At 36.9% G+C, this 21691-nt stretch overlaps 2 protein-coding genes across 2 annotated transcripts; one reads left to right on the forward strand and one right to left on the reverse strand.

Annotated features, from left to right (window-relative positions):
• Positions 1-549: 549 nt before the first annotated feature.
• Positions 550-3433, reverse strand: LOC147486376 (uncharacterized). The gene is made up of 4 exons (XM_086573717.1): positions 2187-3433; positions 1407-1793; positions 1011-1298; positions 550-918 (listed from the first exon to the last, which is right to left on the reverse strand). Exons 1-4 carry the CDS (start codon positions 2820-2822, stop codon positions 694-696), a joined length of 1536 nt encoding a protein of 511 aa, XP_086429843.1. The 5' UTR covers positions 2823-3433; the 3' UTR covers positions 550-693.
• Positions 3434-7147: 3714 nt separating this feature from the next.
• On the forward strand, positions 7148-9065 carry LOC147486377 (cyanidin 3-O-galactoside 2''-O-xylosyltransferase FGGT1-like). Its single transcript, XM_086573092.1, has one exon. It carries the CDS (start codon positions 7480-7482, stop codon positions 8848-8850), a length of 1371 nt encoding a protein of 456 aa, XP_086429218.1. The 5' UTR covers positions 7148-7479; the 3' UTR covers positions 8851-9065.
• The last annotated feature ends 12626 nt before the right edge of the window (positions 9066-21691 follow it).

The following is a 21691-nucleotide window of genomic DNA, read 5'->3' on the forward strand; positions in this document are numbered from 1 at the left end:
TTGGAACACTAAACTCACTTCAAATCACCGAATGCATTAAAATCCAACAATGGGTAAACTCAAATTCAATATAAACGATAGAAAACATAATAAAACACATGAAAATAATAATGGGAAAAAAGTAGTTCATAAAAAAGTCATTTTTTTACCGACAAAGTGAGCGTTGAAAAGATGATATTAACCAGAGAAAAAGAATTAAAGGATAAACAAGTTCTTATTACCTTAAACACTTGGTTTTTTTTATTTTAAAGGAGGAAGAAAGAGAACAGCGGAAGAAAGTGAAAAATGAAAAAAGAAAACAATGTTTTTTGTTTATTACCTTAAACACTTGGTTTTTTTTATTTTAGAGGAGGAAGAAAGAGAACAGCGGAAGAAAGTGAAAAGTGAAAAAAGAAAACAATGTTTTTTGTTTTTGGGGTGTGCCCAACGACAATTTTAAGTTTGGGGTTTGCCTTGAGAAAAAATGGGGTTGAGATGGGGTCTGCCTTGAGAGATATGGGGTCTGTCCATAGTCCTTCCCTTATGAAAAGACTATCTTCACCAAAAATCAGCTATCAATTTATCTTATAAATCCACTTTTAGTAGTGGAGTTTATTTAGAGTTTAGGGGAAAATACAAAATTACAAAGTGCCACTCAATATCGTGCTGGTATTTTCAGCTTTGTAGATCAGCGTATTGATATATGCCGAGAATTCAAAGGTCGTTACTGTTGGCACTTGGCAGCATAAAGTTGTGATTCTCAGATTTACATTTTCCTTCTAATAGATTTTGAAAGCTGCAGTAACATCTGTTTGCTTGTATTCCAAAGCCAACCTCCATTTCTTGGTTTTGAACAACAGAGTAGATAACATCTGTATTTCCTACAAGTGTGCTCAAAGCTGTGTCTGATATCAAAGAAGCCTTCAACAAATTCAAAACCTGCATATAAAATCGGTCATGGTTTCAGTACATTTGTTTGCAAAATCCATAGTAACATATCAGGAAAAAAACATGAGTGTGCTATATGTCACCTCATTCTCGCCAACATTTACGACATGCTCCTCTATGTCATCAAAACGCACATTTAATGTCTTGAGAAATAAGAGACATGATGTGTGGCTAAGTGGAGTTAGGACCAAGTCATCTGTTATCATGAACCTTGAAGGCCCTTTAACGAAACCTCCTCCAGTTTTAGCATCTGGGAAGGGAGATTTTGGATTTCTAACCACTAAGCCATCCGCGATCACTGTATTCTTCTTTTCATCATTTTCCAATTTGCTGCTTGAGGTAGAATCAACTTCGGAAAGAACGAAAAGTTTTCAACCATTCCCACTTTTCTGCCAACATTTATATTTTGGACTCGGGTCTTCTTCAACGCGGAGTAGCTGATTTTCACAGCTAAAGAATGGAGCAAGCTTTGGGCTAACAAGTAAATTCCTGCACTCCTTTGATTTGGTAAGGTATAGACCCTTTGGACTTACTTCCACGACACTTCTATAAATATTATGGATGGATCCATTTGAAAAGCTCTTATCACCAAAGAGATTAAAAACAGAACCAAGAGGGAAAGTGAGGAAACTCAAGAGCTGATTTATAAAATCAGGCTCGGCCTCTGCATAGAGAACATCCTCAGTCGACTTTCTAAGTACAAGCTTAAGTTTAAACTTCTTGTCTGCAACGTTCATTATTGCTTTCTCTTTTTCTTTCCTAATTGCACTTCTTATTATTGAAATCCCTATTGCCCCTTGGTTGGACAGAAATACATCTGTTAACGCAGTATGTGAGCACCACGAACGCCTTAGGAGTTGTAAAATCTGGAAATAAACCAATAACCATTATGTAAAATACAAATATGTTCTCTAATGGACTAAATAGTAAATACTAGTGATACTAGTCAGAGTAGTCACTGACTCATGGTTAAAAGTCTCAAATTTGAGAGAAACTTCAACATCTTGAAACAAGATACTAACATTGCAGGTATGTAGGCTGAAAAGACAAAGGTTTCGTGGGAATTTAAGTATAATTGATCTAAGATCTAATCATCTAATCATCTAATCATAGTTTTAGTGTATACTGATTACTGAGTATATTCTATATGTCTGTGTTCCCCTTTAGATGGTGAATTAGGATTTACGATCATATTGACATTTGAAGTTACTTTGAGTTGAAAAATATTAGGAGGTATATAACTAATTAACTTGAATTACCTCTTGTGATCCCACAGTCACGATTCTCTCTTCAATGCTGCTCATATCATCTCCGATCCCCAGCTTGTCAAGCATAGACATGCAAGAAGAAATAGACCCTGGCATGACTTGCAAGTCATCGCTAATTATGTACCCTTCGCCTAATGCTCCTTTAACAAATACTCCTTCAGAATCAGCATGGTCACCTCCAGAAGCACAACTTGATTCGTCCAAATAAGCTTTATGATTCATAATTGCTCCACAGAAGCATGGGACACCATAGTAAACACCCAACATGCATTCAGAAGAGAATGCACCACAAAGGTACAACTCCTTATTCTTTCTACCTTCTAAATTAAATTTTAACTTCCTGCATTCTGCTTCTGCGGCTCTATGTGGATAAAGCAACATTTTCTTACAAGCATCAGTTCGTAGATATGTTGTGCTGAGATCATTAACGCTGTAGTATAAGTTTCTCATACAGCCTATCTCCGACACCGAAGATTTGGTACAAAGTAGTCGTGTTATTGTTCCCATTGGTAGCGTCAAGAAGCTGAAGAGAATGTCTACAAAAGCATGGTCAGACTCTGCATACAATACTCTATTCTTCTTCTTGTCTACTAAAAGTTTTATGGATATAGACAGATTGGATGCCATTAATTGACAAGTTCTGCTAATGGACTATGGAGTATGGACTATGAATTTTGCACTGACTGATTTATATCATGCAATACTGGCATATTGTCATTTATGGTTTCTCGATCCTCATTCGTATCTTGCCATATTTACAGTTCCCAATAGTCAACAACAATATTTAATGGGCATTTTTCCCATACAAGATTGAAATTGAGAATTGCATGTACGGTATGTATTGATGAAAGGAGCAGGTGAGATGTACCACAAACCCTTGTAGTGAATTGATCGTTCATTTTCGTCTTGTGGCAGTCAAAGCTCTTCTACGTGTGAGTCAACCGGGCCTGTTCTTTTTTGTGTTGTTATTTTGTTAAGCCATGACTGTCACAGCCCGATTTTCTAAACAATTAAAATAATGAATATTTGAAATATAAATATCTCAAACATCAGTATATTCAATTGTCTAAAAACCCAGGCTATGACGGGGGATACAACACATGTCAAAACCTAACCCACATCACAACAGGATCAACTTAACAACAAAAATCTCCAAATTCCTCAACTATCATATTATTAAAAGACTTTCTTCCATCCCAATAAAATATCAAACCACTCTAAGAATAACAATTTCCAACATCGTATTCTCATGTCATATAAAATGTAACCTACGTTATTACATCCTTACAATAGGAATCGGACCTAAAAAAAAACTAACGAATCGGGTGCAAGAATCCTCAATCACACGCCATGGTTCCACCGCTTTCCACCTATGTTTAAGAACACACCCACGCTAGCCTTCCAAAACAAAGCAAACATGGGTCAAAAATGGAATTTCTTTGGTATGAGTAGACTAACCACATATAAACATTATCATACTTTAATTACTCAAACAATCATTTTATATTATCCCATAACTTAATCATTCACGGGTTTGAAGTGTAGTTTCGTCATTTTAACCGCATAATTTCTTCCCAAGCAAGACTTCCATTATATAACTCATTATAATACCTCATTTTAATATCTAAACCATTGAATTAAAACTTACCGATATCCATCGGCCAGATAAGGGTAGGACTGCGTCCCTCAAGACAAAATGTTATTAAGTCCTACCCTCCCGCAAAAGAAAGTTAGAACTTATATATATCATATGTATATATTATATTAGGTATTCAAAAGTAAACCAAGCACACTCGTGATAAACAAATCAATTTTCTCTTGTCAATTACTCAATTACTTTTCTTATACACCCACCCTTTAGTACCTACTCCACGATTTCAGACTTCACACATTTGCCAAATCACACATTCTGTGTGCCTCTCCCAATTTGAATACCATAATATCATAGCCATCTCGGGCTTTCATACACATATTTCATGTTTTCTTTGGGCACAAAACTCAGTCATTCATGGCACATTCAATGAATACCTTAGGTCATTCCGCCACATTCAAGGAATACCTATCATATCACTAATCGGGCCATTCATGGCACATTCAATGAATGCCCCGGGTCATTCCTCGCCCGCCACATTCAAGGAATACCCAATCCTACATTCCCAGACACTCAAGGAATACAACTAACCCGCAAGGCTTAATACCTTAGTTCCTCTTTAGAATAACTACAATAACGGTCATTCATGGCACATTCAATGAATATTCGGTCATTCATGGCACATTCAATGAATACCCTTATATAACACTAACGGGCCATTTATGGCACATTCAATAAATGCCCACCTACATATGACATCATCGGTCATAAAACTCAATTCCAAAACTTCGAGGCGGGAGAGTTCTAAAAGAGTGCGGTAAATTTTGTTTTACGATTATTGAAATTTATTTTATATATCATTTTAGAGAACGAATGAGTATCTTGATTCTTGTATTTTTGATTTATCGTTATTAATTTCGGGGATGTCTTAGTGTCATAACGTTGCATATCATAAAAATCAAGAAAATCATATAGTAGTTAACACATACACACGATATATATAGAGGTCTTAGCCTAAAGTCAAGTATGCTAATAGTTCTAGACCTATCTTAATAACCCAAATCATAATCGAAAGTTAAAAGGTCAAAATTCAAAGTCAACCCCCGGTCAAAGTCAAAGTCAACCATCATGGTGAAGTCAAACCTGCTCGTTTTCTATATTCAATAGGGTTTAAAGGGTCATAGCCATGGTTCATGGCTAAGGTCAAAGTCAAAATGGCATGGCTCGTGGGCTCATGGTTAAGGCCATAGTTCCAGGACCCCACCGCCAAACCCAAACCTTAGAACCCGAAAAGTCCAAACATGTAAAGACCCAGAAAGATCTATTTTAAGTCCAATGGGTGGCCCAAACAATATCGAAACGGGCCCAAAAAAGGTTAAGTGGTTCGGTCCAAAAACTTTAATTTAAATGGCCCAAACTAAACAACCAAAATCGGCCCAAAACTAAAACAAAAGAAATACAAAATGGCCCAAAGACTTAAACCAAATTGGTCCAACTTAGTTGAACGGTCCGCCCAAGCCCCGTGCCCAAACCGAAATCATCGTTTCATCATCTCTCCTCCACCTACAAAGAGCATTCCCAAATCCGCCACCACCACCTCCCACAACAACCACCAATTTTGACCCACCGATTTTTCCTCAAGAAAACCCTCCAACTTTAATAAAAGCTAAAATCGAAAAAATCATAACATCAAAACTCTTCTAAATCTAGATCTACAAATGGCGATCGCCATTAATGCTTGTTACAAGTCAGATCTTCTCACTCGACCTTTCCACACCATCCCACATCAACAACCCACCAAATTTATACAAAACCGTTCAAACGATTGTAAGAATGCATAAGTACCCAATTCCCGGTAATGGCGAACGCCATTAACGATGGCTCAAGCTTTCTCAAGCTTCCCGCCCCACTCGACCTCATCATCGGTAACAAAGACACGCGATACAACCAAATCACAACACAAAAACAAGTTCAACCCCCGCCAAGACGGTTTCACAACCACCATCTGGGGACGGTTTGAAACAAAAAGCTGGCGCTTCCTCCTCGACGCCGCCATTAGCTAGCCTATTGAGCGCGGAATGAGCTACCACAGTCAAAACCACAACTATAATAAAAGCAAGAAGGTTCATGGAGCTCAAGCGCTTCCATTAACAGAGTTCAAGCTTGAACCGGTTCCAATAGTTTTAATCAGCGGTTCAAGCGGTTTAACGGTTTAACCAAAATATAAAAGCGAAAAACCTATACATCGATATACGAAAAACTATAACTTTCGTGAAATAGCAAAATAGCTACTCAATTGCCCTTACTCTCCACAAATTCCTCCGAGTCCCGAGCGTCACAGGCTCCACCCTCAAGAAATCCAAATTTAAAGCTCTGCATTCCATTTTCATTATTTTATTATCTTCAAAACCCTATTATCTGAACGATGTGTTTTATATATCTTTGGGTCCAAAACCCAAGCCCAACACCGACTTCGGCCCAAAACCAAGTTCCACGTATCCCGAAGTCAATCCGATTTAATTTTAAAATAAATAATTAAATTAATTAATTAAATAAAAAAATACGTATATATATAAATAAAACACGGGGGTTATAATGACCAAGTGACGAACCTCTTAATTGGTTAGTACCAAACTGCCAACTATATACACGGATAAAAAAAAATTAATTACCAGGCCAAATAAATTATCTAAGTCCAAGTTGAAGCGCGTTGAAGGCGAAGACAACAGTGCTCATGATGTGATGTCGCAGGTAACATACATTTACAGTTACATTTACTGATTGACCATGGAGTTTTGTTATGGAGAAGAAATAGTTTGGATATGTTTTTCTTATTTTAATTTGAAAAATCAGAAATATGTTTTACTAGTGGGCTTGGCCGCTAGGCTATTATGTTCAGGTGGACAGGAATAGGCATGACCCTTGTGTTTTTTGGCCCAAAATTGACTTTACTTCAGAAGTTCAGACTTCAGAGTGAGGTTTTCTCAGTTGAATTGATTGGTCAATTTGAACCCTTCAAGAGCAAGGTTCTGTACTTCTGTTGTCAAACACAGACACACTAGTCACTAGTGCACTACCCCATATAAAAGAGAGAACTTCGAGTTGAATTTTCACAAGCTTTCAAGCGAGATCACGCTACATTTGTACTACAAAAAGATACTCAAATTGGATTATTTATGTAAGATTGTTTTAGAATGTCTCGCTATTTCTAGTCTGATTAAATTGTATATACAAGATGTGCACATGTGCTGTTCAATAAATAGCCCGACGTGTCAAATTTTCTACTTTCTCCCAAATTTTAACGTCAATGTCAACCACAAATGCAACCTACTTTCCCGACACATTTTAAGATGAAACAGTTAGAGCGTGCTGGATAACCAATTTTCCCGCTGGCAAATCAATATTTTCCCATTTAACAGGTTATTTGCCACTGCTTGATAACATTTTCTATATCATGGTTGGTGATAAACGTGCCCCAACCCCCAAGTTTCCAACACACAAGTGTATGCTGTGTAGCTACTTCAGCTAAATAAATGAACTACAACATCACTAGTAGGATTCTCTGCGGATCATGCACACGCCGACACACGTCAAAATAATTTTGAAAAATAAAAATTTGTCTATATAAGCAAAGCGACCATCAACTTCTCTTCACACACTCACAGTCTAACTTCTACTAGTACGTAATTCACTATGTCTAACTCACTTCACATTGCTATGTATCCATGGTTTGCAATGGGTCATTTAACTGCTTTCATGCATCTAGCCAACAAACTCGCTCAAAGAGGTCACAAAGTTTCATTCATTTTACCACCAAAAGCTGAGTCAAAACTGAGTCATTTTAATCTTTTCCCCGAACTCGTCACCTTCATTCCGATCACTTTTCCTCAGGTTGATGGTCTTCCACTTGGTGCAGAAACTACTTCTGATGTACCCTTGGTTCAATGTTCACTTATAATGACTGCAATGGATCGTACCAAAACTCAAATCGAGTCTAAACTTAGTGAACTCAGACCTCATTTCGTGTTCTTTGATTTCACTCATTGGTTGCCGGAGTTAACTCAAAAACTTGGTATTAAATCGGTTCATTATTGCATAATTAGCTCAGTTTCTGTTGCTTATCTCTTAGTCCCAGTTCGTCAGCAAGAAAATACCCAAAACCAACTTCGTTTAATGGAAAAGCCCATGGGCTTTCCTTCTAATTCAATTAAATTGAAAAAATTTGAAGCTTCAAGAGCACAATTCTTTAAGGGAATGGAATTTGGGAGTGGGATTACATTTCATGATCGAAATATCCAGTCTTTGAAAAATGCTGATGCACTTGGTTTTAGAACATGTCGAGAAATGGAAGGTACATTTTGTGATTATGTGAAAACTCAATTTGGTGGAAAACCGGTTTTATTGACTGGGCCAATTTTACCAAGTCAACCAACCGATACATTGGAACCTCGGTGGGTTGACTGGCTTAGCAAGTTTAGCCCAAGTAGTGTTGTTTATGTTGCCTTTGGAAGTGAATGTACTTTGAAAATGGAACAATTTCAAGAGTTGTTATTGGGTTTAGAAATGACAGGGTCCCCTTTTTTGGTTGCTTTAAAGGTACCTGAAGGAGTAGAAAAAATTGAAGATGCTTTACCTTATGGTTTTGAAGAGAGGGTGAAAGAAAGAGGAATTGTTTACGGTGGGTGGATACAACAACAATTACTCTTAGGGCACCCATCAATGGGGTGCTTTGTAACACACTGTGGGTCAGGTTCCATATCTGAGTCTTTGGTTAGTGAATGTCAAATAGTGTTGTTGCCTCAGTATGGTGATCAGTGTATTAATGCAAGAATGATGGGTGGGGAAATGAAAGTGGGTGTAGAAGTTGAAAAGAGAGAAGAAGATGGGTGGTATACAAAAGAGAGTGTGTCTAATGCAGTGAAGTTGGTGATGGATGAAGATAGTCAAATTGGTAAAGAAGTGAGGTCTCATCATGCTAAGTGGAGGGCCTTTTTGTTAAGTGAAGGGCTCGAGTCATCTTACATCGAAAATTTTATCAAGAGCCTGCAAAGTATTCTTGGTTAATATTTTTGTCGAAGTTTCTTTAGATTCCAAAGAAGTTAGCGGTAGCATCTTTGCAACTCCCAAGTGTGTTGCCGACTAGCAATACTTTAGCTCACCAACTACTTTTAGTGGTGACTCAAATCAGAATGACTACTAGCTTCTGTTACGAATGGCATGGAATTTGTTGTAATCATGTAAATGTTGTCCCGACTATTATTATGTTCGGCAATTGGGCATATATACGTGTGATTTATCCCATTAAGTCCATTGCTCATTTTTTTTTTTTTTTTTTTGTTTTGCATGAAGTTGTGAATATTGTATTAATAATAATAATAAAGTTACAATATAGGGTTAAGCACTATCTGTGCTGGTGTCACAGCCCGAATTTCTAAACAATTACAAAGTGAATATTTGAAATATAAATATCTCAAACATCACTCGGTTCGATTGTCTAAAAACCCAGGCTATGGCGGGGTAGATACAACACATATCAAAACCTAAAACCCATATCATAAAGAATCAACTTAACAACAAAATATATCCAAAATTTCTCAGTTTCACTTTATTAAAAGACTATCTTCCATCCAAAAATCATTAATATAACATTCTAAGAATAATAGGTCTTCAACATCATATTCTCATGTCATATGAATATGCAACTACGTTATTACATACTTCCAAAAAGATCAGACCTATTAAAATAAACTCCTGACCGCCTTAAAACAAATCCAAATCAAACGCCTGATTCTTACGCCTTCCACCTATGTTCCCAAGAACACACCCACGTTGCCAAAACAAAGCAAACATGGGTCAACAAAATGGAATTTGCTGGTATGAGTAGACTAACCACATATAAACATTATCATACTTTAAATATCCAAACAATAACTTTATATTTTCCCATAACTTAATCCTTTTCAGCTTGGAAGACAGGTAGTTCCGTCATTTCAATCGACATAGTTTCTTCCCAATCAAGACTTCCATTCTATTAACTCATTATCATAACTCGTTTTAATAACTAGGTAACTGAATTAAAACTTACTGATATCCACTTCTGGATAAGGGTAGGACCGCATCCCTGCACAAAATATTATTTAAGTCCTACCCTCCTGCAAAGAAAGTTAGAAATTTTATATAACACATGTAGATATCTGATAAGAGCCCAAAACTGTAGTTTTAACCCCTTAACAATCGTACTTTTAGACCAATTATGTGAATAATAAGTAAGAGTTAATCTTCGACACGTGTTTTATGCATTTCAGCTTCAAAGTCCATTATGCGTAAATGTGCCACTTTAGCGAGATAAAGGAGCAAAGGTCGGTTGCTAAGGAGTTATGTGATTAAAGGCCCAATTCCAAGAAGACAAAGCCTCTGTAAAAGCCGGTCAAAAATGAAAAGTCAAAGTTCACGCGCGTAAACAATGCACAAAGTCAACAGAACTTCCGAGGGGACCATATCTTTGGACTCGACACTGAATGGGCCTACCTTATGTCAAAACGACCGGCTCGGAAAGAGCTTTCCAATGGTCCAAGACTTGGCCCAATCAGAGGAGCAAAAGTGGACAAAAAGTCTGTCAAAGTAAACTGCAGTTGAAGAGGCCTTTTTGGACTGAAAGAATTGGGCCTGATTCTCTAGCCCAAAACATGGATCCAAGCCCATACACGATTTTTGGATCTGAACATATAAAAACCAAAGCTTAGCTCTTTGTTAATGGTAGATAGTTAGGTTAGAAAATAAATTAGGTTAGGATAAGAAAAGTAGCCATTAAACCTTAGTTCTAGATCTAGTTTTACATTAATTAATTAGTTTTTATTCTTGCCTTAAATTCAGTATTAAATTATTGTTATTGCTATTCATTAGATAAATAAAGTTAATTAGTTCTCCATAATCTAGTTTCATTTTCATTTATTTATTAGCTTAAATCCTTAGATTTACTTATTTGTCATTATTAGTTTAATTCAATTATTGCATGAGTAGTTTCGAATTGAGTTTAAACAAGTAAAGTTCAAATCTTTATATTATGTCTTGTTTAGATTCCATGAGAAATGATAGTTTAATGACTCTAGGCTAACCCTCCATTAGAGGGTTGAGGAAGCCTCAAGAAAACTTGATTTTGTTAGCTTAGAATTCGGCCCCCGATAATCTATTCAATTCTAGAAGTAATTAGTTCACCATGAGAATGGGTTTAATGCTTCACATGCTAGTTATTACTTGGTAGAGATTACCATGAATAGTTAGGGATTAGATTTACCAATTGTTCTGTGATAGCATTTCAATTTGGAGTGCGACAGTTCTTAGTTAGTAGATTAAGTAGAGTTAAAGGCGGAATCAATCCCCTAATTCCTTTATCAGAGAGTTAGTATTTAGTATTTTCAGTTGAATTATATCGATCTTGTTAGTATAAATTGAATCCGTAGTATAATCATAGAATAGATATTTCATATAACACATTACTCTCACCATTGTTCCTTGTGTCGAGTAGTTGAATTTTATTTAAGTCTTGAAGGTTTAAGAGTGGAACGAATCTTGACTCTCTGATATTACTTTATTATTGAGAGTAGGAATATTGATATAAACACGTATTTACGTAAATTGATTATTTGTGTTTACGCATAGATAGTTAGAATACGTAAAATCACTGTTATCAAATGGCGCCGCTGCCATCTTAATCTCGTTCAAGACAAGAATTTAATTGCTTGAATCCAAGGGGCAATCCCCCATTCTCTACCCACCCACCCTTTTAATTTTTCATTCTTATTTCTTGAATTTTCGGAACTATTCACTATTTTAGGCATAGGGGCTGCGGATTCACAGAGAAAAATATTGCGGTGAAGGTATTTCTAAATTTTCGAAAATTCTGAAAATTTTCAGACATAATATTTAATGTGTTGTTGATTTACTGGAATATTTTCAGATTTTTCAAAGTTGGTTTACCTTGTGAAAAAAATACGATCTTTACAGTGCTGCATTTCAGTTTTCACACCGTATGTTCTTGAAAAACAGACGAATAAGGTTACTTAGGGAGTTCTAAAAATTCTATAATTTTTACAGGAGTATTTATCCTAAGTCAGGAGTTTGTAGTAAAAATTTGACGAGTTTTTTATTTGTTTTGACCTCCTAAATAGTAGAGTGTTTCCAGTGTGTTTCTGCAGTGTTGCAAACACTTAATATCTGGAACACCAGCCGATAAGGAGAGGTTGTAGAACTCCAATTGCTCTAAAGTTTTTACAGGAACAAGTAGGATCTGTTAGGAGTCTCCAGTAAAAATTTGGAAATTTTTGGCTTTGTTTTGATGGGGTAACCATTCGGTTGTTTGTATTGTGTCCGAAAACCATTTCGCAAACTTTGGAGGGCAGTAAAGGGACTTTCACAGCTCCGATTGATCTGAAATTTTACAGGCTACTTGATAGACGTCTTAGCAAATTATTGTAAAAATTTCAGATTTTTTGGAGTAAGATAAAAGGCCTAAAACTTGAAAACCCTAGAGCGCGACCCGCGCCCAAACCGAGCGCGACCGCACCCAAAACACTGGACATTCGACAAAGAAAGAGGGCACCAAGGCTTCAAACAGAGGGCACACTTTCGCCCTCGAAGGAAAATTCAGCGTGAACAGCCCAATTTTCACAGGTTAGTTCAAATTTTTATGTCTTCAAGTGACTCAGTGTTTCTAACTTGTTAAATACACTGAGATCGCGTATACAAGACGCTATTCAAACGCGTAGCAAGGAGGCATTCAGTACTCATTCTTCCCTCCTCGCCTCTCCGTCGAGGAGTTTTAATTCTAATATATAATCAGGCTTGTTTTTCAGAGAATAAAATACCACGCCTATCTAGAAATGTATGCTTAGAGTTGTGGTTGCATATTAGTTGCCCTATAATATATTTGAAAAACCAATATGGCATATCAATATGTAGACCAACAATCATATGATAGTTATGCAAACCCTTCACCATGTTTATACTATGGTAGTCCTGACCATTGGGCTTCTCAATGCCCATCATATCAAGAGCAATCTTGTAATTATTATGGGAACCCTGCACCATGTTCATGTTGTGGTAGTCCTGATCATTGGGCTTCTCAATGCCCATCATATCAAGAGCAATCTTGTAATTATTATGGGAACCTTTCACCATGTTCATGTTGTGGTAGTCCTAACCATTAGGCTTCTCAATGCCCATCATATCAAGAGTCTGAGCCTACTATAGGATATAATAATAATTATGAGCCTCAATTTTTAAATTTTTATAGTGACTCATACAATCAAGAGTTTTCTAGTCATCCAAACTATTCATGTAATTCCACCAATAACAATCAACAAACCATTCAAATTTCAACCTAACCCATCACAATACGACATCAACCAGAGTCACTCAAACGCCAATAACTATGACTATCAAACACCATACCAACCAGACCCACACCACCAAGCTTCCCCTCAGCTAACAACATTCGATGAAATAATGGCCCAAAACAAAATAATACTTCACGAAATCAACCGGAGCCTAAAGATACTAGGTTCACCTACGCCAGACATTTCTACCATGCCATAGATCGACACTATTCCCATAACTAACCAAGTCAACCTAGTTCACACCTACCCTACATTTCATGAACCATTACCTTCCGAAGACCCTCCCATTAACCATGATATTAACTCCACACCCCACCTGGATGAGGAAATTCTTGTAGACGACTCTTTAGGACTAGTTTCGGATGACCACTCAAACTTGAGCGATGTCTCCGAGGAACTTCCCACTGATCCACCTGACAATGAATATAATGATGACACTTTAGAAGATATTTATAAAGGTGTGACGAAGGAAGAATTTGATAACTATTGGCATTCTCGTAATATGGACCCTCATGTTGAGCATGTCCAGGCCTTTGAGTTTGCTAACCGCACTCGGCTGGATGATGTCTCAACACATTCGAATGAGGCCATTGAGGATACTTGTAGTGTTTTAGAGGGAGAGGGTGAGGACATGGAGATTAACAATTCAAATCTAAGGCATGAACAAGTTAATGTGCAAGAAAACGAGGAAGTTACATCTTTAGAGCAATGTGAATCTCAATTCGGTTTGGTACCGAGGAAATAACAAGGAAAGAAATAGAGGAAAATCTTAAAGATAAAGCCACGAACCACAACCTTGTGGATTCAGCTAAGCCAGATGTAGAGTTCTTAAGAGCATGTGAGGATCCACCACCCGATGAACCACCAACCAACCACCATCCACTTGAAGTTACCACCTCCTATAATCCAACCATCTACCACAACTAAGCCATCCATTCACCCACCATTTAAAAGGAACCTTGATTTTGCCCTCGAGCCAATTGCCTCGGAGACCATCTATAATTTTTTCAACCCTCACAGTGAAAAATGTTTGCCTAGCACACAATCCCATGAGTACACCATTAGGTAATTGAGAGACAAGCTCTGACCGAGTGTAGTGAGAAACCTAGTTTGTCTTATTTTTCCTCATCTGAGCTTCATGAAAGACATCAGGATCCACACTTCATTCCCTTCTCACCTAAAGTATCGCTAATTCATCTTTTTGGTCATTCCAACTGTTTAAAACAATTACAACATGATGGTTTGCATATGTTCTTTGATAGGATGCATAAGTTTTCATTCCTTCGCTTACATGTTTGCTTCCAATTATACAACATTATTCTATTTGGGGGTGCATTTAGTATCATGTTTTTATGGCTAGACCCCCAACTCTTCCGACTATTTGTTTATAGTTGACCACGCATCATCCACTTTGTGCCACCCCAGTTTCATGCTTGTTTGGGGGTGTGCACAGTCTAGGGGAATCTGACGTAAAACCACATTAAGTCTCGGGAATCTGACTTTAAAAGACCTAAGTTTTAAAACAAATTTTTACAAACTTGTTTTCAAAAATTTGTTTGGGGGTGGGGTGTTTGGTTTTTCCATGCTTGATCACTAAACTTCCTATTCTCATCCCCACCTCGCTCCCTTGAAGAGTAGCTAGATTTCTTCTTGTTTGTTCTTTTGATGTTGTTTTTTATTATTTTTAGTAGATAGGATGTTACGTTATTAAATTCTATAGTTAACTTTGAATTTGGTAGTTAAATGTTGTTTGAATTGCAATTTTAATATAATGTTGTTCTTTTCAAATTGTGCATGGATTTAATTGTTAATCCCACCTTCCCGAATTGTTTTGGGGTGGTATTATTTATTCTATTATGATTTGTAGAATATCCTCCATTTTAGAGTTTGTTTTGGAGTGAAGGTTGAGAATATTGTCGTAATTGGCATACCTATGATTAGATGTGGTAGTAGGATGAAATCTAAGAGAGTTTAGAAGTTACTAGTCTAAATCCAGTATAAAAGATATTAGGGTTGTTATAGAATCAAGAATATGAGTTGTTTCCGTTTTCGGGTTCGGAAATTTTATTGTTTCTGGAAATTGCCTTAAAGCTTTTTGGCAAACTACCGATTCGTTTTAACAATTCAAAACCTATAAAAACTTCATTAATTCTACACTCACAACCCATACTACACCTAACTTCCACCACTCACCTTTCACTCCCACGTTTCCCACGTTTCGTCTCATTTTTCGATCTTCAAGACACCTCGAGCGCACAAGCGCTTCTGAGGAGACTTTTTTCGCCTCTACACATTTGTCAGAATTTTGTACAGAGCGCACTCGCGCCCAAGGTGAGTGCGACTTGCGCTCAAAGACTGGAATTCCAAAATCATCAGAGCGCACTCGCGCCCTGACTTTCGTGGACCAGAAAAATTCCAGTTTTCTGTGGGTTGTCACGGTCATTAAGTAGCTATTCCAGAGCGTAATTTTGAGATGACATCTCCTACAATAATACCGGAACAGTCTTTCGAAGATTTGTTTCAAAGCACTACTTATGGTGCTTGGTTTCGCGAGGTGATCACACACGTAGGCTGGGAACCGCTTATGGTTCTTGCTAGCATTTGTTCTTGGACTTGCCATGCCATTTGAAATACAAGACCCATGATGCTATTGGGTAGATAATATGCATGTCTACACTTATGACTTTTTGCATGAGGCTTATGGGGCAGGCATTTTCCGTTATCGAGGACCAAGGGGAATATAACGTCCGCCCTTGGTAGCCGGGTCCATGAACATAGGAACTGTTATGTTTTGGATCATGCTAAACATTTTAGGGAATGGCGTTTTTTTCTTCGTGAATGATGCCACTTGCGCCGTCTTCCTTTGCTTTAGCCCACGGGACGATCGCCATGACCTTCCCGTAACCATGATGTCTAGTTTAGCACGAGCCCATAGCATGAGGCATAAGTATCTTCTTATGCCTGTTTTAGTTTGCCGTATTATGCTATGTTTCTTCCTATTTTTTTTGTGCCCGCTTCACGGATTGGGTTGGGGTCGAAATTGTGAGAGACCACCAATTGTATTATCCGATCTTTCCGTGCAATGACTTGGCAAGGGTGGAGGATTTAACCTCAGTGGCGTTTAATAGGTTAGCAATCATAGATGATAAATGGCGTGAAGCATGGCAAATTATCATGGCATGGCAGGACGCGAAGGAACTTCACTTCTTTATAGAAGAGGAGGATGACGAGTAAATGCTGGAGTGGAGGTAAGTTTTTAGTTTCAGTTAGTGTCTGCTTATGTCCTAAGCAATTTAATTCTGTTAACCCCATAATGGGTGGAACTCTTATAGAGTTAAGCGTCGATTTTTATTTCCTATATTAGTATGTTCTAACCTTTGTTTTGCAGATGTTCCAGAATTTCACGCGTTTCCATGGTATTTTTTTACCATCTTTATTTAAATGTTTTGAGGACAAAACATGTTTCTTGTTTGGGGGGGCATAGAAACACGTGTAATTAAGGCATCTGTTAGGATATAGATATGTATAATATGCATATGTTTTCAAGTTAAAATTCAAAAATATAAATAAATACGTTCATGCTATACACTTAGGAATAGTGGTATTGTTTTCCTTCTCTATGCTCTTAACAATCTAGAAATCTCACGTAGCTTTTGCATCAGAATAATTTTTAGAAACTTAGATTAATATGTAGGTAATAATTTTTGCATCTATCTATAAATATATTACATGAGTATCGATGATTGTTAGCGATGAAGTTTTGAAATCTAGGCGAAAGTACTTATTCTACAAATCCCGTGAGAATATAGCCTAAAGCCTTATATGAAGCGAAACATTTGAGAAATGACACAAAGGGAGAAGTAAAATCCGGATAGAGATATCACACGCCTACTTGCTTGATCACTAAACCATATCCTAAGCGAGAATTTAGGCCCTTTTGGATCGATATAGCAGAAATTCAAACCTATAAATTATTTTCCGCTATTAAGCCCCTCTCGAGCCTTTCTTTAGCCTTCCATAAACCACAATTCCTTTACCACATTTACAAAAACAAAACAAAATAATAAAAAAATAATAATAAATCAACCTACCCAATTTAGAATAAGTCTGAGAATAGAATGAGGAAGAAAGAAGAAGAGAAAAACTTGTGTAAACAAAAATTAGTAGTTGCTTCAGAAAAAGAAAAGAAGTTTCCATCCAAGGAAAAAAAAAAAAAAAATAGAAATAAATAAAAACTCCAAAAATAGAATAAAAGGGAGTCAAAAGCCAAAGAAAAAGAAAACGAAAAAATATGGCTAAGGATGGAAACAAAGTATAGAAGCAAAAGAAAATAACAAGGTTTTTCTAAGTTACATAATATGAAGACTCTATTATCTCGGACTTGTTCTTTTGAATATCCATTTCCTTCCTTCTTAAACCATCTCCTAATCCCCGCGAACACCTAATAAAAAGACCTCTAGCTCAATTAGGAATAGGTTAGTGTGATAGTAAGTGGCAGATGTGTTTGATCGACTCGAACTTCCTTGTTGTCATTGAGATTGTAAGGTAAAGTGTGCCCAATCGCGACACCGGAGTAAATAAACTTGAGCGGAAAAATCAGAGTGGTTTTGTCTTGACATTTATGTGAGGACCTACTTAAGGACGCTTATTCGAAGTTTTCAGAAACGAACCTCGCTAGGCATTTCATAGTATTACTCATAGTATATATATTTGTATCATAGATGATTGATTATTATGCATATATTAGTTTAGGTTTTGACTTGGTTATTCTTATTCAATTGCTAGTGAGATGTATAGATAGTTGAGACATGAATGAGGAAACAATAGTTTTATTTCTTAGTCGTTGTAGTATAGATGAAGTTTGTGAGTACCTTCACTGGAAAACTCTCACGAGGCTATAACTCGGCCCACTAGGGAATTCCTAGTGGTTTAAGACCTTGTCAGATATGGTCAATGCAATCGCGACTCAAATAAAACGGAGTAGTTAGAACTCCATTTTTGGTCACTTATTTTAATTTCTCATATTTGCTTGAGGACAAGCAAAATGCTGTTTGGGGTGGTTTGATAAGAGCCCAAAACTGTAGTTTTAACCCCTTAACAATCGTGATTTTTTAGACCAATTATGTGAATAATAAGTAAGAGTTAATATCGACACGTGTTTTTATGCATTTCAGGCTTCAAAGTCCATTATGTGCAGAAATGTGCCACTTTAGCGAGATAAAGGAGCAAAGGTCGGTTGCTAAGGAGTTCTGTGATTAGAGGCCAATTTCCAAGAAGACAAAGCCTCTGTAAAGCCCGGTCAAAAGATGAAAAGTCAAAGTCCACGCGGGCAGAAACAGTGCACAAAGTCAACAGAACTTCCGAGGACCATATCTTTGGACTCAGACCTCGGAATTGGGCCTACCTTATGTCAAAATGACCGGCTTGGAAAGAGCTTTCCAATGGTCCAAGCCTTGGCCCAATCAGAGGAGCAAAAGTGAACAAAAAGTCTGTCGAAGTCAACTGCAGCTGAAGAGACCTTTTTGGACTGAAAGAATTGGGTTTTGGGCCTGATTCTCTGGCCCAAAACATGGATCCAAGCCCATGCACGATTTTTGGATCTGAACATATAAAAACCAAAGCTTAGCTCTTTGTTAATGGTAGATAGTTAGGTTAGAAAATAAATTAGGTTAGGATAAGAAAAGTAGCCATTAAACCTTAGTTCTAGATCTAGTTTTACATTAATTAATTAGTTTTTATTCTTGCCTTAAATTCAGTATTAAATTATTGTTATTGCTATTCATTAGATAAATAAAGTTAATTAGTTCTCCATAATCTAGTTTCATTTTAATTTATTTATTAGCTTAAATCCTTAGATTTACTTATTTGTTATTATTAGTTTAATTCAATTATTGCATGAGTAGTTTCGAATTGAGTTTAAACAAGTAAAGTTCAAATCTTTATATTATGTCTTGTTTAGATTCCATGAGAAATGATAGTTTAATGACTCTAGGCTAACCCTCCATTAGAGGGGTTGAGGAAGCCTTGAAGAAAACTTGATTTTGTTAGCTTAGAATTCGTCCTGATAATCTATTCAATTCTAGAAGTAATTAGTTCACCATGAGAATGAGTTTAATGCTTCATATGCTAGTTATTACTTGGTAGAGATTACCATGAATAGTTAGGGATTAGATTTACCAATTGTTACGCGATAGCATTTCAATTTGGAGTGAGCGACAGTTCTTGGTTAGTAGATTAAGTAGAGTTAAGGCGGAATCAATCCCCCTAATTCCTTATCATAGAGTCCAGTTAGTATTTCTGTAGTTGAATTATCGTATCTTGTTAGTATAAATTGAATCCGTAGTATAATCATAGAATAGATATTTCATATAACACATTACTCTCACCATTGTTCCTTATGTCGCGTAGTTGAATTTTATTTAAGTCTTGAAGGTTTAAGAGTGGAACGAATCCTGACTCTCTGATATTACTTCATTATTGAGAGTAGGAATATTGATATAAGCACGTATTTACGTAAATTGATTATTTGTGTTTACGCATAGATAGTTAGAATACGTAAAATCACTGTTATCAATATCCTATAGATATTTAAAAGTAAGTCCAAGCACACCCATGCAATCAAATCAATTTCTCTTATTAATTAATCGATTATTTTTCTTATACACCCACCATTTAGTACCTATGTACCTTAGGTTATTCCCACCACATTCAAGGAATATCCAACCCTACATTCCCGTACACTCAAGGAATACAACTAACCCGCAAGGCGAATACCTTAGTTCCTCTCTAGGGCAGTCCAAACAATCTAGTCATTCATGACACGTTCAATGAATACCCATGGCACAGTCAATGAATACCCAATTAAAATGCTAACGGGCCATTTATGGCACATTCAATAAATGCCCACCTATCACATGACATCTTCAGTCATAAGACTCATATCTAAAACTTGAGGCGTGAAGAGTTCTAAAAGAGTGCAGTAAATTTGTTTACGCATTATTGAACTTTATTGTATATATTATTTCAGAGAACGTAGGAGTATCTTGTTTCATGTATTTTTGGTTTACGCGTTATTAATTATATGGATGTCTAAGTGTCATAACGTTGCATATCATAAAATACTGCAAAATCACATAGTAGTTAATACACGTACACACGTATATATAGAAAAGTCTTAGCTTAAAGCCAAGCATGCTAATAGCCCTAGACCTATCCTAATAGACCGAATTATAATCCGAGTTAAAAGTCAAATTGGGTCAACTGGTCAAAGTCAACCCTGGTCAAAAGTCAACTCTGGTCAAAGTCAAAGTCAACCTGCCAAGAGTCAACAGCAGTCAACCAGTCCCAAACTCTTCTAACCCAAAAGCCCAAAGTCTAAGTCCCAAAGTCTAAAACTAAAATCCAAATTGAAATTTCAAAAAAATAAAACATTCAAGCCCACGATTTTAGTTCGGCCCAAGCCCAAACCAAAACTAAAATCGCACTGTTCATCTTCCTCCTCAACTCACCAGCGCCACTACCACCACAACATCCACCACCGGCCATCCATCTCCACAATGAACCCAGCGGTTTGGTTCCTTGAGAAAACCCCATATACCTATACCAACAAATCATAATTTCCTTATACTGTAAAAAGTCGCGACCTCCGCCATTAACACTCTGTAAAAGCCTCAATCGTCCCCTCTCCAGCACCCAATCAACCACCAACAATCCACCTCAACCCAACATCAATCTCACAACAAAATCAAACAAAAACAACAATCCAAACCACACAAAACTCAGGACGGTTTGGTTTTGTTTGGACGTCATTACTGCTCCTCCGGAGCTTCAACAGCCCCATCTCGCGACACCAACAACCAATTCAAAACCCACCACAACCACCATCAAACAAAACAACTCATTCAAACCCAACAGAAATCAGGACGATTTGGTTCTTGGCGACGCCATTGTTTTCAAGACTCCGACAGTTCAATCCAAAACGCGAAAAACGCATATTGAATACCTATATATATAAAGTAATTTACATAACTTCTTAATCGCTTGATTACTCGATTTTTATCAAGTTATCTGGACCAGTTTTTCTTTCCGGAGACCAGAGTGGTTATTCAGTCGAAACCCAACATGTAAACGTAATTAACACTAAACGGCATATAGTACTGAATAAAGCAGCATATGAACAGTAAAAATAATATATTTCCTTTTTCCTCGTATCATACAACCTACAATAAACGAGAAATAAAAAAAACGTAAAATCTCTACTCACCACCAGAAGGCCCGGCTATCACCTAGCTAATGAAAAATCTTCTTTTTCTTGTCGAAGATCTACAACAAGAAACTTCTCTTCTCCCTTTCCTCTCTGTGAAACTCTCTTTTCTGTAAAACTCTCTGTTTTTAACCCACCCTATTTTTTTTCTTTTCTGTTTTTAAAAAACCCCCGAAATAGGGAAAATGGTTTATCCCATAAACCCACGTCTCCTATTTCCACTAACACTTATCCTATTTTATTTTAT

The sequence above is a fragment of the Coptis chinensis genome, chromosome 7 (genome assembly GCF_015680905.1).
Source record: "Coptis chinensis isolate HL-2020 chromosome 7, ASM1568090v1, whole genome shotgun sequence".
Taxonomy (NCBI): domain Eukaryota; kingdom Viridiplantae; phylum Streptophyta; class Magnoliopsida; order Ranunculales; family Ranunculaceae; genus Coptis; species Coptis chinensis.

Excerpts from the sequence above, each read along its gene's own strand:
- LOC147486377 (XM_086573092.1), top strand. The coding sequence starts at position 7,480 with ATGTCTAACTCACTTCACATTGCTATGTATCCATGGTTTGCAATGGGT.
- LOC147486376 (XM_086573717.1), bottom strand. The coding sequence starts at position 2,822 with ATGGCATCCAATCTGTCTATATCCATAAAACTTTTAGTAGACAAGAAG. Across the intron at positions 1,794-2,186 it reads TGACTGTGGGATCACAAGAG|ATTTTACAACTCCTAAGGCG; the intron begins GTAATTCAAGTT and ends GTTTATTTCCAG. Across the intron at positions 919-1,010 it reads TAAATGTTGGCGAGAATGAG|GTTTTGAATTTGTTGAAGGC; the intron begins GTGACATATAGC and ends TTTTATATGCAG.